The sequence below is a fragment of the Schistocerca americana genome, chromosome 1 (assembly GCF_021461395.2).
Source record: "Schistocerca americana isolate TAMUIC-IGC-003095 chromosome 1, iqSchAmer2.1, whole genome shotgun sequence".
NCBI lineage: Eukaryota > Metazoa > Arthropoda > Insecta > Orthoptera > Acrididae > Schistocerca > Schistocerca americana.
In genome coordinates this window covers 544,213,443-544,230,528 of record NC_060119.1, presented here as the reverse complement: position 1 = coordinate 544,230,528, position 17,086 = coordinate 544,213,443, and the positions used below count along the sequence as shown (strand labels likewise).

The 17,086-nt window shown below is 42.4% G+C and overlaps 1 protein-coding gene across 1 annotated transcript in view; it reads right to left on the bottom strand.

The window, feature by feature from the left end:
- The window catches only part of LOC124574330 (odorant receptor Or2-like), a 131,203-nt gene that overhangs the window by 79,061 nt on the left and 35,056 nt on the right, over positions 1-17,086 (bottom strand). The window contains exon 3 of the mRNA XM_047131148.1: positions 11,093-11,571. Within this exon, the coding sequence (XP_046987104.1) occupies positions 11,093-11,571 (479 nt within the window). The remainder of the gene's footprint in view (positions 1-11,092; positions 11,572-17,086) is intronic.

Here is a 17,086-nt window from a genome sequence, read left to right as displayed (position 1 = left end):
AATAATATAACATTATGTCAGCGTAAGTCACAGGCATTAAGGTTTTAAGACTAAATGTGGGATGGACAGACGAATGTTAAGATGCCTACACTATACTAAATATGCCAACTAAAAGGCACACCCAGAGCACCTACATCATACCACACAAAAAGAGTGCTACTAGTCTGCAAGGATGTAGTACAACATAAATGATATCTCAGCAGTACCAACCCATGAAGTAACAGAACAATATCTGAACAGTAAACCACATGAAAAGTTAATCATATGTACTGGATACAATAAAATACTACATTCTTCTCAAGAACACGTACGTAACTCACAAACTATATCTAGACAAACCAGACTGTAGAAACTAAATAAACATGACTATCCATATATCCTGTACCAGTCTGAATACGTGAAGAAAATATTTATATCGTAAAACAAAAACAAAAACATGGAATATCTGTATGCATTCCACGTACTCGGTTTTCACCTTAGCATTTTACAACTTTGATGTAACATATAGATAAATTTATACTGTCACTTTGATAGTTTTACCTATATTGACACTTATATACCTATATTGACACTTATATACAGGGGTTGATGCTGTCCTCGCAAGGACTACTTGCACATAGATGGATATTTCTTTGTTTTACTTGCTTCTGATGTTGTTGAAATTTCCATCAAACATCTGTCATTTTCCACAGTTATTTTTGTAGTTTGGTAGGTTACTACAAGTGTACCACCTAACTGACCAGTTTTTAATCACGAAGTATTTAATTAAAGATTTATTAAGAAATAGTACATTTGTACAACGTTCAAAGTGGTAATTCGTCGTGGTACATTGTATATAATTCTATTTTAGGTATATGACAATGGATGTACCTGTTGGTTTTTATTAAATGATTTCTGTAAATTCACATACATGGTATTGTCCTTAATTTTTATTCTGCGTTCAATCTGTGTTTGTATGTGCGTGATTGGTAAGTTGTTGATGCTTTCATTACTGCTTATACATACAGGCCTGAAGATGGTGTACTGAGCCACCGGAAGTGGTTGCAATATAATATAATAAAATAACGTCGAAACGACGGCTGCAGTTTTTTCTTTTTTTACGGAACTAAATGGCCGAAGACTTGCTGGTCATTACTCACAAGGATGGACGTACAAGAACTTGATAGCCAAAGCGGTTAAAGCAACTACTTGAGCAAAGCGACAAGTCTTGGTTCGAGTCCAAGTCCAGCAAAAAATTTTATTGTGATTATCTTACGCAGGGATGCATGCCTGAAGGAACATAGCATCGTTCTTCTTAACAACACGGGCACTGCAATACCTATCGTCTTTGCGCAATGATTCTTCCTCATTAGTCTCTTGAACTTCAGATTAATCTTGATCGTGACTAAATTATGATCTGAATCTGTACCTGGTCCCGGGTTCTTACAGTCTAATATCTGCTTCTGGAATTGGTGCCTGACCATGATGTGCCGTTCAATATCCTCATATACTTTCTGTATCTCTTCATCTTTTGTTTGCAACGTCTGCACGTATATTGCTGCTACCGGTGTTGATTTGCTGTAGATTCTTATGAGATCAAATCTGTCACTCAACTGTTTACAACAACTCACTCACTGCCCCACCTAACGAATTCTACTCTCATTATACCATTTTCTGCTGCAGTTGATATTACCCCATACTCATTCAGTTGGTAAGAGCTGATCGTAGGGTTCGACTGTGGCGGACCCAAGTTGTGAACGAGGCACTGTACAAGCAAATGGTGGACTGGGTCCTCTGGTCCAACTGAACCAATCATTGACTGAAAATGGTTATTATTGGCTACTTGGAGAGCATTTGCGGCCATTCATGTACTTTTGTTCCAAAAACGATGGATTTTTTAGGGGTTACAATGCGTCAAGTCACTGGGCCAAAATTTGCGACTGGCTTGAAGAACATTCTGGACAAGTCGAGTGAATGATTTGGCCACCCAGATAGCCCGATTGGACCCCTCGAACATTTATGGGACATAATCGAGAGGTCAGTTCTTGCACAAATGCTTTATCAGCAACACTTACGAAGTTATGGACGACTATAGAGGCAGTACGGCTCAATATTTCTGCAGGGGCCTTCCAACGAAATGTTTAGTCCGTGCCAAGTGAAGTTGCTGCACCACGCTGATAAAAGGCGGCTCGACGCGATATTAGGAGGTACCTCACGACTTTTGTAACCACTGTGTAAATATAATTTCATCATTTTCTGTCCTTTCTCGTGTTGCAGTTTTAATGGCCAGTATTGCAGCTTCGGCACACTTGCTTTTACGTCCTTCTTTCACCGCTCTTCACCACCCTTCACACTAACCGTAATGTTTCGTAAGCTGAATTGTGTAAGTGCTAAAGGCGTAAAGAACTCAAATCAGTTTTCTGTCTGAACATGTCAACGCCTTATCCACATTGTAAGGGTCCGTAAAGACGTCCACTGTCTCAGAGAGATTCCACAGCAGCAGACTACTCTTTGTTTCGCTCTAAAGCTAACCGATGGCCTTCTACTGCATTTCCGTTGCCTCATGTGTGGCTATCGACAGACCATGTCATTGAGAGGCGGTAAGACTCAGATTCGCAGATTCGATCTTGCGTTACTCAGAGAATAACCGCGCGTAGTGGCCGCCCGGTTTGGGGCACCATGTCACGGATTGCGCGACCCTTCCCGCCGGAGGTTCATGTCCTCCTTCGGATATGGGTGTGTGTGTTGTCCTTACCATAAGTTTGTTTAAGTTAGTTTATGGAGTGTGTAAGTCTTGGGACTGATGACTTCAGTAGTTTGGTCCCTTAAGGATTCACACACACACACATACACACACACACGCACACACACAAGAGCATATACTAATCCTAGCAGTACCAACGTATTAACGTATTTTCCTTAACGCGCATTAGAAGAGGGGGGGGGGGGGGGGGGTACTCCACGCCCACCCTAAAAAATCATCGAAGAAAAGCTTAAATTCAGTACTTATTGTTGAATTATATTAACAACCCATTTTTAAAGAGGTACTGACGTGTAAGCAGTGTCCATAACGCAAAACATCGTTTCGCATAGTCTTAAAGATGCTTTCAATCACGATTACTACCAATGTACTATGACCACTGCAAAAATAGTTTTAAATGTAAATTTTGTTAATTCTTGTTCACTTTTACTCTCAACATACTTTTTAAAAGAGAGGCTGATGTGTAAGTACGGTCCTGAACCTGAAAAAATTGAATATGACATTCACTGGGGAAAGTGACATCTATTATTACGGCTTAAATTTTTGGGTTAAATTTAATTGTAAATTTTAAAACATTTCTGGAAACTGGTAGAAGAATTCTTTTAAAACAATAAATACTTTTTTAAGAAATGTAAAATGTAAAAAACAGACAAAATTATAATACTTTCAAGGATGGGCTTAAGTACCCTCCCCCTTCTTTGGTACTGCGAGAGTTGAACAACTGATGTACAGAGATCGAACAACAAATGTTTCATCGAGAGGTGCCAGTACCCAGTTTTCCTGGTCGTGCTTCACCCAGAGAACATGAGTATAAGGAAAAAGCGTGCTCTCGTTTAGAATGCTGCAGATATTAGTGCAGTTTAGAGCAGTGGAGCAAGCGTCTGTAGAGTGGTCACAGTAAACGTTACAATAATAAATCGTGACGTACCTCAAAGCGATATGCGTTGCCGGCATTGTGCAGTTGCTTTTCCTCATTGCAGGCTTAGGCCATTACTTTTGGCCAACAGCAGAACGAGTCCAAGTGGCTATTACAACTTTTCGCACTTTGGAAACCTTTCCGCTATTACGTAGCAGGCTACTCGCAAATGAAGGACCACTCATGCGACGAAAATCGCGTATAGTTAAGTCATAACCTGAACGAATTGAATATAGGGGAGGTTTCCTGCCAGATCATTTTCTTCGAAATTAGAATGCTTCAGAAAGATATATGAAAAATCTCTTTAGTGTATTAGAATTGTTGTCATGTCTCCTGTGACGACAATATGAAAAGGAGGTCCTACAAATAGTCAGTTATGTATACGGCGACTTTGTAGCGAATTATAATAGGTGTTCCGAAATTTTTGTCGGCATGGTGTAATTTGCCTTTGGGAGAAGTGTGTATTCTTATTGATAATTAGGTAGGAAAGTGAACGTATGTAACTACAAAGAATATCTAAGGGATTTTTCTGGAGACAGCCGGGTCAGGCTGAACGCCTTAGACACACTGTCCAGCGAATGCAGCATGGTGGAGGTTCCCTGCTGTTTTGTGGTGGCATAATGTGGGGCCGTAGTACGCCGCTGGTCGTCATGGAAGGCGCCGTAACGGCTGCACGATACGCGAATGCCATCCTCCGACCGATCGTGCAACCATATCGGCAGCATATTGGCGAGGCATTCGTCTTCATGGACGACAATTGCCTCTCCCCCTCCCCTCCCATCATGCACATCTTGTGAATGACTTCCTTCAGGATAACGACATCGCTCGACTAGAGTGACTAGCATGTTCTCCTGGCGTGAACCCTATCGAACAAGCCTGGGATAGACTGAAAAGGGCCGTTTATTGACGACGTGACCCACCAACCACTCAGAGGGATCTATGCCGAATCACCGTTGAGGAGTGGGAAAATCTGGACCAACAGTGCCTTGATGAACTTGTAGATGGTATGCCACGACGAACACAGGCATACATCAATGCAAGAGGAAGTGCTACTGAATGTTAGAGGTACCTGTGTGTACAGCAATCTGGACCACCACCTCTGAAGGCCTCGTTGTATGGTGGTACAACATGCAATGTGTGTTTTCATGAGGAATAAAAAGGGCGGAAATGATGTTTATGTTGATCTCTATTCCAATTTTCTGTACAGGTTCCGGAACTCTCGGAACCGAGGTGATGCAAAACTTATTTTGACGTGTGTACAAAAGCAGGCATTTTTCTGACTCAGTAATAGTAAAACAGTACTTCATCAAATGTTCAAGTGGAGTCTAAGTGATTAAATATCGCATACAAGCACTACTGTTTGTGGAAATTTCAGCATCAAGAAACAGACGTATGATTACCGTGAAACTTATTCCACATACTAGGTACAAGAGAGCTCACAAATGTCACAACTAATAAAATATTCCGGGCTGTTGTGATGTAGTAGGAGGGATTTTTCCTTACAACCAACGTTTCGTTTCCATCTGCGGAGGACATTTTCAATATGGATCGTAGCTGCTTGAAATGTCCGATGCATATCCTGGATCGCTACTGTCAGCAGCAAAATGCTGTTTATGCGTGCTCCTGTGCAGTGGCGTGACATGCTTAGTGTGCAGGAGACCGCCACATTCATTTTGATAGGACTCGAGTACTGGCAGCCACAAGCGGGTAACATGAAAGGCTATACAGAGAGGCCATAGAAACTGTTAAACACGCCAGGAATTTCAGTACGAAGGAGGACGGCGTGAAATTGAATGTCATCTGTATCCCCGAGCCAAAGAAGATGTGTACGAGTCTGCCACCACGGGGTGAAAGCAACAGTGTACGACGGAAACAACAGCGAATTGTGCTATGTTATTCAAAGCATGTGAGGTCACGCCATTGCGCGGGAGCACACATAAACGGAATTTTGCTGCAGTCAGTAGCGTGTGGGAGATTGAATAGAATATTCAAAGAAGGTACGATCCCATTTGAAAATGTCCCTCGCAAATGGGAACGAAATGTTGGGTTTTAATGGAAAATCCACTCGACCACGGCAAAATAGTCCGGAACATATGTGACTTCTGCGACCGTAAAGTTTACATGTAAAAATACGCAAATGATTAAAATTACCTAACTGTACATGCACTTTGATCGTGACAGTTCAGTACGGTGTAAAGCCGCTATGGGCTGCAACCAGAGGCTCTAGGCGCCGTGGCGTGGAATCAAGAAGGAATGGATATACGGGCCGCGCTATTTGTAGGCGCGTCGACAAAGCATTGACAGCGGTTGCAGGAGGACCAGAACTAAAAAGTGGACGACCTACCGTACCCAGGCAACTGTGATGGGCGACATGTCAAAGGAACGGGCACACCAAGGGAGCGGTGGTAGCGTAGTTCTTCGAAGAGGCCACGCATTGTTCTGTTGAAATATGACATGTGGAACTGCCTGCAGAAGTCTCAGTGTCTTGGGCTCTGAAACGTCCCTGATATAGCAAATGCTGTTAAAACAGCCCTCAATAGGTAAGAGGTGAAATCGCATGTTTACAATGGCGCTCCAAACCATCACACCTGCCGTTTGTCCACTACGCTGCTCAACAATGAAGTCTACCCGTTTGCGTTCAACACGGTAGCGTCTGACACTACGCGCCCATCACTGTAGGACTAGCTGCAGCGGGACTCGTCCGAAAATAGGACTATATTCAGCACGCCAGAGATAGCGTTTACGTGCCCATCGTAGCCTGAGGCGTCTGTGGTTTCTGGTCAGTAGACGCTGGGGCAAAGGCATGCTTGCCACTACCCAACCCTCAGCAGATGGCGTCGAACCGTCACGCAGACATGTCCACATCTGTTACAGTGCTCCGACGTCGAGCCATCACTATGGATCAATGGTCGTCTAGCTATTTGCTCATGAGCCAATGCTGACATTATGGGACGGCGGCTCGGGATACGTCTGTATCGACCTTATTATTAACTGTTAATCTACATAAATTAGTATGTAATGAGCCCTAATAGACTAGTCATAGTAACAGCGCGATAATTTGGCCGCTGTCCCCCCCCCCCTCCCATTACTGTTGGTTAAAAGTCAGCACCATTCGGAACACCTCATGTCTACTGTCCTGTTTCAGTTTGCTGCCACTGTAACCGCCTGACGAAGGAATGTTCTGTTGCCCGTGTGAGCGAGTGAGTAACTGAATAGTAAGAGTGTTTGTACTAACATATAACTGAATCACAGTTGACTAGGGTAACTTTGTACCACTCCTTTCCATTTTTCGAAAATAATGGACGCAAAGTAAAATACAAAACTGACATTGTAACATTTTACATCTATAGTTACTGAATACTTAGGGAAGTAAAACATTTGTGACTATACCCTATTACAGCAAAATTTCAGTTTTAATACTAGTACAAAGTTACACTACCATTCAGGTTAACTTTACACCAGGCTTAAAAACATAGTATTTTCCCTATATCTACTGCTCTGGGTAACATTAGACCAGCCAATAGGGAATTACGTGTTAATAAGGGTAAAACCGAAATGGTAATTTAGTACTGCAGGTTTACTTTGAAACAACAGTATATTTGTATCAACCTGACATTGGTCAATTTTAATCATTCTCTTCAGATGCTACTTCACAGCCAACGCAATTAATGCATTATTACAAGCCTAAGAGCTCGTAGGATGATTGAAACAATATTAAAATACGAACTTAAAACTACAGAGGAAGTAAAACAGTTACTTGCAGTAGAACAAAATGAAAGTAGGTTGAATACCTCCGATTTGAAACAAAAGTAGCAGGTGGCGCAAACATATCCTGATTGGTAAAAATTTTCCCTTGATTGACTGTATGCAATATAAGGCACGATCAAAAATGCTTATTAAATGTTTTAAATGTCATTTATTTGGTCACTCCATAATGTCACAACAGCCTTAATTAATTTAAAGATCCTGGTCTCAAATAAGTATCGCATTTGAAGATGACCGTCTCTAAAAGTGTGTATTCACGAATCCATGTTACTTCCTAGTCAAAATTTATACCATAGCAGCTGATGGGGAATAATTGCGCACGGTCGTGAGTTGACAGCATTGGAAGACAAACAGTATATACATCTCGTTTCTTTGTTATCAGGAAGAGTCAGCAGGGCTGGTTCTACACACGATCAGGTTATACCCCTCTCAAATTCCTTCATCCCTGGAATGGCCGTGCTACTTATCACTCTGTCCCTGAGGTAAGCGACCAATTTCACGTAGCTCACGGCCGCACTCACCAACGTCAATTAAAATAAGCGCGTCATAAGCTACGAGTACTACTGTTTCTGCAAGTACTTTTGTTCATGACTGAGGAATAAAACTACACTCTTACGAGACTCTTAACGTTAACTGACGTTCTTGGGTTCGGCTGTTAGCTGCTAGACGCACATTATTATAAAACACTGCTAGGAACCACGGGGCGCACGAATACTTGATTCGGGTTGCATCAATTTTATGAGCACTCCTATGAACGAATATCCGTCTGCTACGTCCATGCGGATAAGATGCCGCTGCGGTCAGATTGTGGGGCCCACTACAAGCTCGAGGTTCAATATGACCCTCCTCTACCCACTGGTGCCACACACACATCACTGTCGCAGCAGAGGCCGAGTCGAGCACCAGCGTCACGCTACGTCAAATCTTTTTCCCGGAGAGCAGTCCTGCTCCGTTGTAAACCACATGCTGATACTGCGTCCTTCGACATCGTCGAGTTATACCGGTCTGACTAGCACGTTTCCGCTTCGTTTGACGGCTCTGACACTGATGATTGAGTATGTCGTAACACAGACCTGTCGGTCACACAAAAGAGGGCAGCGCTAGACCAATGTACAAATTGTGGTGACGGTACTCACGTCTCCAGAGAGTACCGCACCACAGTCGATAAGCCGCGCCCGAAACGTAGTGTAGCAGCTGTATAGGTAGTGCAAACTATGTCGAGCTGTGCCCGGGCCGCAGCTGCCAACCCATGGGCATTACGTGTGTGGATAGCGACTGGTCGAAGCCTCGTTAAATACCGGAGCACTGAGCTACGGCGGACGGTTCTCTTCATTGCTCTGAATCGTTTACAGTCTCCAATTACCGCCGACTCTACAAGCTGCAGTGTTCGTCCGGCGTCTATGAACATAGGCTGGGTAGGCATCGTAGGCCAGCTCCGGATACAGTGGCACAGTGATAGGAATTTAATATTGTAGAGGCCTTTAATAATTTCAAACGTCTAATATGCTGGACATTTCACAAGAAAAAGTGTCTTTTAAGTTGGGCACTTCTTCATATTTAATAAATATCATTTTATTACTAATTGTTGAGAATATTTCTGATTGAAGATAACCAACGCCATCCTGCAGTATTTTCAACACAAACTATCTCTCTTCAATGGTAATTACTTATTATAGTTGTACCGTCCGGCACATCCTACGATTTTGTAGTGATTCAGAGCATTCCTTCTGTGTGTAGCAACTTTTACCAACAGTAGTGTACAGTGAGTTTTGCAATGTTTTGACGATTTCAGATTTGAATAACACACTAACAAATAGCGAAAAGTAGTTGAACATTTTACACAACGTACAGCATTTATTCACGTTTACTTATGAAATACACTATGTGATCAAAAGTATCCGGACACGTGGCTGAAAATGAGTTACAAGTTTGTGACGCCCTCCATCGGTAATGCTGGAATTCAATATGGTGTCGGCTCACCCTTAGTCTTGATGACATATTCCACTCTCGCAGGCATACGTTCAGTTAGGTATTGGAAGGTTTCTTGAGGAATAGCAGCCCACTCTTCACGGAGTGCTGCTCTGAGGAGAGGTATCGATATCGGTCGATCAGGCCTCACACAAAGTCGACGCTCCAAAACATCATAAAGATGTTCTATAGGATTCAGGTCAGGATTCTCAGCAGGTTCAACAGTGGGGAGCAAGAAGGTGCTTAATACATCAATGTAGACCTGTGCTGTGATAGTGCCACGCAAAACAACAAGGAGTGCAAACCCCCTCCATGAGAAACACGACCACACCACAACACCACCGCCTCCGAATTTTACTGTTGGCACTACACACGCCGGCAGATGACATTCATCAGAGGTTCGCCATACCCACACCCTGCCTTCGGATCGCCACATTGTGTTCCGTGATTCATCACTCCATGCAACGTTTTTCCACAGCTCAATCGCCCAATGTTTGCGCTCCTTACACCAAGCGAGGCATCGTTTGGCATTTACCGGTGTGATGTGTGGCTTATGAGCACTCGGTGGACCATGAAATCCAAGTGTTCTCACCTAACTGTTATAGTACTTGCAGTGTATTCTGGTGCAGTTTGGAATTCTTGTGTGACGGTCTGGATAGATGTCTGCCTATTTCACATTACGACACTCTTCCACTGTCAGCGGTCTCTGTCAGTCAACAGGCGAGGTCGGCCTATACGCTTGTGTGCTGTACGTGTCCCTTCACGTTTCCACTTCTTTATCACATCGGAAACAGTGGACCTAGGGATGTTCAGGAAATCTCGCGTACAGACATATGACACAAGTGACACCCAATCACGTGACCACGTTCGAAGTCCGTTGAGTTCCGCGGAGCGCCCCATTCTGCTCTCTCACGATGTCTAATGACTAGTGAGGCCCCTGAAATGGAGCAGCTGGCAGCAGGTGGCAGCACAATGCACCTAATATTAATAACGTATGTTTCTGGGGGTGTCCGGATGCTTTTTATCACATAGTGCAAATTGGCGGATACACAACACTCGAGGCATTTCACCCAGTTTTTGAACTGCTTTAGGAATTCTGGAAATTTCATCTTGAATTCAACCTTTTAACTGCTGCAATTTTCTGGGCACGTTTCCGTAACGATCGACGACGTCTTGCCTGTACACTGCTACGCACATTTTCGATGTTCTCGGGAGTTCTAATGATTTTCCCAGGGCCGGTTGATTTTCGATCCGATGCACTGGCAGTTTCACGGGAGTTTCTAACAAAAATCAGTACTGCTGCACAAGGAGGAAATGGATATCGTGGCTGAATCTTTGAAATGCTTACGAAAGGGAAGCCGCACTTTCACGACAGATTCGCCGTAGCGAAAATAGCTCTCCACTGCGAACGCACGATGCTGCTTCGAGCTGTACGACTTGATTACTGACCTGTATATGGGATGAAACTCGACACTCTTTACTACTAACAGACGGCACCACCGCCGCTGTATCTTTTTTATAGTGTGCGTTATTCAAGTTTGAAATCGTCAGAACTTGTGAAACACCCTATATATTCCACGTCGATGCACAGATTTCTAACATTCAATTGGACTAGTAAATAATGGCGAATATATCTGTCTCGATTGTTAGTGACAGTTCTTTAGTAAAAACGTTTTAAGCTCCTAGTAGCGAAATATACTTACTTGATAATGGCCTGATGATGACGTATGTTTTCCAACAACTGAAAGTACAGGAGCTTTCTTGAGCGATCGTTATTCTCTGTGACCGGAACGGCAGTCTGTTTAATCGGTGAAACATCAAGACCGTCCCTTTCCTGTCCGGGCACAGCTGTGGGGAAACTACCCCTTCGCTCGGCAGACACGTCCGCTCTCCCGAGCACCGCCAGGTTGTCGTTGAGGACCTGGAGCTCGGCCGTCACCAGCAGCGTCAGCTTGTAGAAGGAGGTGTCCAGCAACATGGAGAGCTGCACCGCCGCGGTGCCACACAGCGCCTGCACCACGTATATTATCTCGTAGGTCGGCGACCGCTGCAGATCAAGCGGCAGCCAGATTGGCAGCGGAGTCTGTCGTTCCACCTTCCGTGAGTCACGAATTTCATCAGCTTTCTTGTGTTGCAACAGCGGTGCGGTGATCCAGCCACAAATTACTGTCATCACTAATACCTGGAAAATAAAATTCACTATTCTGACATTACTGCTTCTTCATTATAATTTTTTATTTCAGAGAGATACAGAAATTTAATATTCTAAACAAATAGAGAGGTTAAACTTCGAAGTTTATCTTTCAGCTATTCAATAGCTATAGCGTCAGTTTATCATTTAGTCGTCAGAGTAACGACACCAAAATCGATATGATTCTTCTATACTTACTCTGTTATAACACGTAACGGATGTAATCTTAACAACCTACAGCTCTTGCATAACCAAAACTTTGTTCTGCTTCTGTCACTCCTTTCATTCCCTATCTTCAAATTCCTATACATACATACATACATACACATACACACACAAACACACACACACACACACACACACACACACACACACTCACACACAATTTACCATTATGAGAAAATTGTTATTTGTCACTGTTGGCAATATAATTATTACACTTGACATTGGCAACATGTTCCTTCATTATATAAATGTTCACAAAATCTAAGGTATATGAACATGACAGTAAAAAATTTGTTGACCACTGCATATATTTACAATTACATATCTACTAACACATTCTAACACATACAGTCGTGACTATTGTTACCGTCTGACAGTTGGAGCGACACTAGCACCCGTAGGTTGTTTTTAATTACTTTACTACTTAATTAAAGAAATATTATATTTTTGCATTCCAAGCATTAGTAAATTATCGAGAGACGTTGATAATCGTGAATTAAAGGTAAAAACAGTTGAATCTCATTAATTCAGTGCGATCAGCTACAACTTATTCATGAAGAAATATTTTCCAATATGTTTCTTACTGCAGTTTATACCGCTAAAATGAAGAGAATATCGACACATATTTCCTGCATGAGGAGCATAGATTTATGTTGTTTCTATTCTTATTATGATAGCCACTTTTTGTGCACGTAACAGCTTTGTATGCAATCTAATGATTAAGGAAAGGCAAACCTACGGTTCTAGCATTTGTAGACTTAGAGAAAACTTTTGACAATGTTGATTGGAATACTAGCTTTTAAATTCTGAACGTGGCAGGGGTAAAATACAGGCTATTTACAATTTGTACTGAAACCAGATGGCAGTTATAAGAGTCGAGGGGCATGAAAGGGAAACAGTGGTTGGGAAGGGAGTGAGACAGAGTTGTAGCCTCTCCCCTAGCAAAAAAATAAAAGTTGTTGTATTAACTTAAGTATGTTGTTAAATTAACTTAATTATGTCATGTATTGGAAAATTTGACTCGTTCCACATCATTACGAAATATCGTATTCATGATCCATGGAACTAGTATTAATCTAATCTACTCTAATCGTTTGTTTACGAATTTGGTCAGTTGCTTTCAAAGACTGCCTCTATATAGCGTCTCTGCCTGAGATTCGTTTGATGCAGAGCTGTGTAGTTCTGCCTGACAGAACTACACAGCTCTGCAACAAGCGAATAACACAAACAAAACTAGGTCCAACTAAGAATGCTTGTAATCTGCCATCTGAAGATGGATTTGTAAAAAAAAATCCGAAACCGGTCATGGTCTGAAGATAATAAACCTTTTTAAACCATACATGTGGCTGGTAGCTGTTCTTTATATAAATTATAAACCTTAAGTACAACAGCCACGTTTCTCAACATGTCGACTTTCGACAAAATAGCGTTTTCATTATTAAAGTTTCGACAACATGCAAAATCACTGTATTTGATATAGTTATATGGTATATTAAGCTGTTCGTGTCTGTGGAACATATTTTTACACTTTCTTCCTCAAATTTCTTCAGCATATATCCATAGTGGAAATCTGCATGAAGCGTATTAAGAATATCTTTAAAAAAGCCTACAGCTATGAGTTGGCAAAATCTATGTTACCTCTACTTAATTCAATAGCAATTAGTTTTATTTAAATGCAACAATGCACATGAAATTCGATCATGCAGTCAGAGCAGCAACTCTGTAGCTGTCTTTTCAGCGTGTTACATTTACATCTACATGTGCAAGATTATACTACAATACAGCATGAAGCGCCAGGCAGGCAGTTTATCGAACCACCTTCACGTTATTTCTCCGCCGTTGCACTCTCGAACAGCTAGCTGGAGAGACGAATACTTAGTCTTTCCGCGCGGGCTCTGATTTCTCTTATTTTGTTGCGATGATCATTTCTCCTCATGTATGGATCCCCTAACCAAATATTTTCACACCCTGAGGAGAAAATTGGTGACTGAAATTTCATGAGAAGATCCTGACGCAAGGGAAAAAATCTTTGTTTTAACGACTGCCACTCCAATTCAAGTATCATATACGTGGCATTCTCTCCTCTGTTTCGCCGTAATAAGAGGGTTGGAACTTACATAGTGGCAACTATTTATTTACAGGTCGTTCAAAATAGATACGTGTTTCAAAGTTTTACTGACCTTCAAAGTAGTCACCCATTGCCAACGATGTGGAAGTCGTATGATAGTCTTAGCAGTGCCAGTTGTGTTGACAGTTCGAGCGGCGTGGTCTATTGCCCGACGAATTTGTAGCAGGTCTGAGGCGAATGCCGTGAAGTGTTTCCTTCAGTTTAGAAATCGATTTGAACTCACGAGGATTTAAGTCAGGTGAGTGCAGTAGGTGGTATAGCACTTAGCAGCCCCACCAGTCAAACAAATCAGCAACAGCTTGCACTGTGCGTGCTTGAGCATTGTCCTGGAGAATGATAGTCAGGTCCTCCAGAAAGTGTCATCACTTCTATCTCGATGCTGTTCATTTTTGGAACACATCCTACGACCAGCTGAGCGACACAAGTGTAATGAATCAAAAAGCGTTTTATTATTTAATTTGGAAAACAGATTCGTTGGAACCTCTGACTTGTTGACGCCAGTTTATTGTATCATTTTCTCTGATCACAATATTAAGTCGTTCATAGACACGTCTAAATTTTATTCTTCCCAAGTCAGGTGAGGTTAGGAAAATAAATATGAACAGCAAAAATGTGTCTCTATCGCTGTCTGATGATTTCAACGAAAAAAAAGGCTGGAAGCCTTGTAAGTTCAGGATTATGGTAAGGTGCTAAAAGAAATTTCGAAATTTTGCATTAAGGTGAATATAAACATGGGCTTTTATGCAGGAAATCACAGAAAATTACCAAACACGGATGTAAGCAAACATGCCGTGATAACGTTTCATTCAAAAACAACGATTATTGGTTCATACGGTTAATTACACCTGGTTTATACCCAGTAATTGGCAATGTGATCTACATCTCTAATTATCGTCTATTTCGGGTACATTAAACATTGCGATCGTTTCACTTCTCAGCTTTCTGAAGCACGTGGAAGTATTTGAGAAAAGCAAGGCTGTGTAGCCTACAATATTCAGTATTCTGAAGACTACATCTACATCTACATACATACTCCGCAATCCACCATACGGTGCGTGGCGGAGGGTACCTCGTACCACAACTAGCATCTTCTCTCCCTGTTCCACTCCCAAACAGAACGAGGGAAAAATGACTCCCTATATGCCTCTGTACGAGCCCTAATCTCTCTTATCTTATCTTGGTGGTCTTTCCGCGAAATATAAGTTGGTGGCAATAAAATTGTATTGCAGTCAGCCTCATATGCTGGTTCTCTAAATTTCCTCAGTAGCTATTCACGAAAAGAACGCCTCCTTTCCTCCAGAGACACCCACCCGAGTTCCTGAAGCATTTCCGTAACACTCGCGTGACAAGTGGTTGGTTATAGAAGGGCAAAGAGAATACGAAGGTAAAGAATTTTATGTGAGTCCGCTGCATCCCTCGAAGCATCATGTAAGTGAGCAACATGTGAATCTATTAATGGGACCAGTTGAACTCACCGAAGTTTATCATTTGTCTCGTATGCTAGCACTGTTTGTGCTATTTTAGTTCTATAGAGAACTTGTCTGCACATTTAATTGATTTTACACAGTATAGACCAATCAACAGTGTCATACCCATTGCAGGGAAACAGTATATAAAGTCTGACATGTATAACAAGCAATTAAGGCTACCGTTTGTCATACATGAGGGTATCAAAGTCTTGATGCATCTGTGTATTACTGACGAAAATCATGTGCATAAATCATATAGTATTGGTTTCCATATACCATGTAGTTACGGTAAGGAATGCTTGGAATTTCAGCTGTACCGAGCTGCTGAGTGAATGGAATGGTTTAACAAATATCTGCATCTGATTTCGGAACACATAAAAAATAGCTTGTTGTAAAACAGGCAGATCAATATTAGGCTGTAAAAGGAAATAAGGCTTGGCGCAGCCGAAATCTGCCACAGTTTCAAGGAATGCTTCTAACAAACTGTTATAAAACACAGACTGATACATCTCGAGAAGCTACATATTGTACCATCCATTCTCAATCAAATAATGTGTTATGTGATTAGCTTTGACATTCCCGAATTATACGAGGGCAGTTCAATAAGTAATGCAACACATTTTTTTTCTGAAACAGGGGTTGTTTTATTCAGCATTGAAATACACCAGGTTATTCCCCAATCTTTTAGCTACACAACACTATTTTTCAACGTAATCTCCATTCAATGCTACGGCCTTACGCCACCTTGAAATGAGGGCCTGTATGCCTGCACGGTACCATTCCACTGGTCGATGTCGGAGCCAACGTCGTACTGCATCAATAACTTCTTCATCATCCGCGTAGTGCCTCCCACGGATTGCGTCCTTCATTGGGCCAAACATATGGAAATCCGACGGTGCGAGATCGGGGCTGTAGGGTGCATGAGGAAGAACAGTCCACTGAAGTTTTGTGAGCTCCTCTCGGGTGCGAAGACTTGTGTGAGGTCTTGCGTTGTCATGAAGAAGGAGAAGTTCGTTCAGATTTTTGTGCCTACGAACACGCTGAAGTCGTTTCTTCAATTTCTGAAGAGTAGCACAATACACTTCAGAGTTGATCGTTTGACCATGGGGAAGGATATCGAACAGAATAACCCCTTCAGCGTCCCAGAAGACTGTAACCATGACTTTACCGGCTGAGGGTATGGCTTTAAACTTTTTCTTGGTAGGGGAGTGGGTGTGGCACCACTCCATTGATTGCCGTTTTGTTTCAGGTTCGCAGTGATGAACCCATGTTTCATCGCCTGTAACAATCTTTGACAAGAAATTCTCACCCTCAGCCACATGACGAGCAAGCAATTCCGCACAGATGGTTCTCCTTTGCTCTTTATGGCGTTCGGTTAGACAACGAGGGACCCAGCGGGAACAAACCTTTGAATATACCAACTGGTGAACAATTGTGACAGCACTACCAACAGAGATGTCAAGTTGAGCACTGAGTTGTTTGATGGTGATCCGTCGATCATCTCGAACGAGTGTGTTCGCACGCTCCGCCATTGCAGGAGTCACAGCTGTGCACGGCCGGCCCGCACGCGGGAGATCAGACAGTCTTGCTTGACCTTGCGGCGATGATGACACACGCTTTGCCCAACGACTCACCGTGCTTTTGTCTACTGCCAGATCACCGTAGACATTCTGCAAGCGCCTAT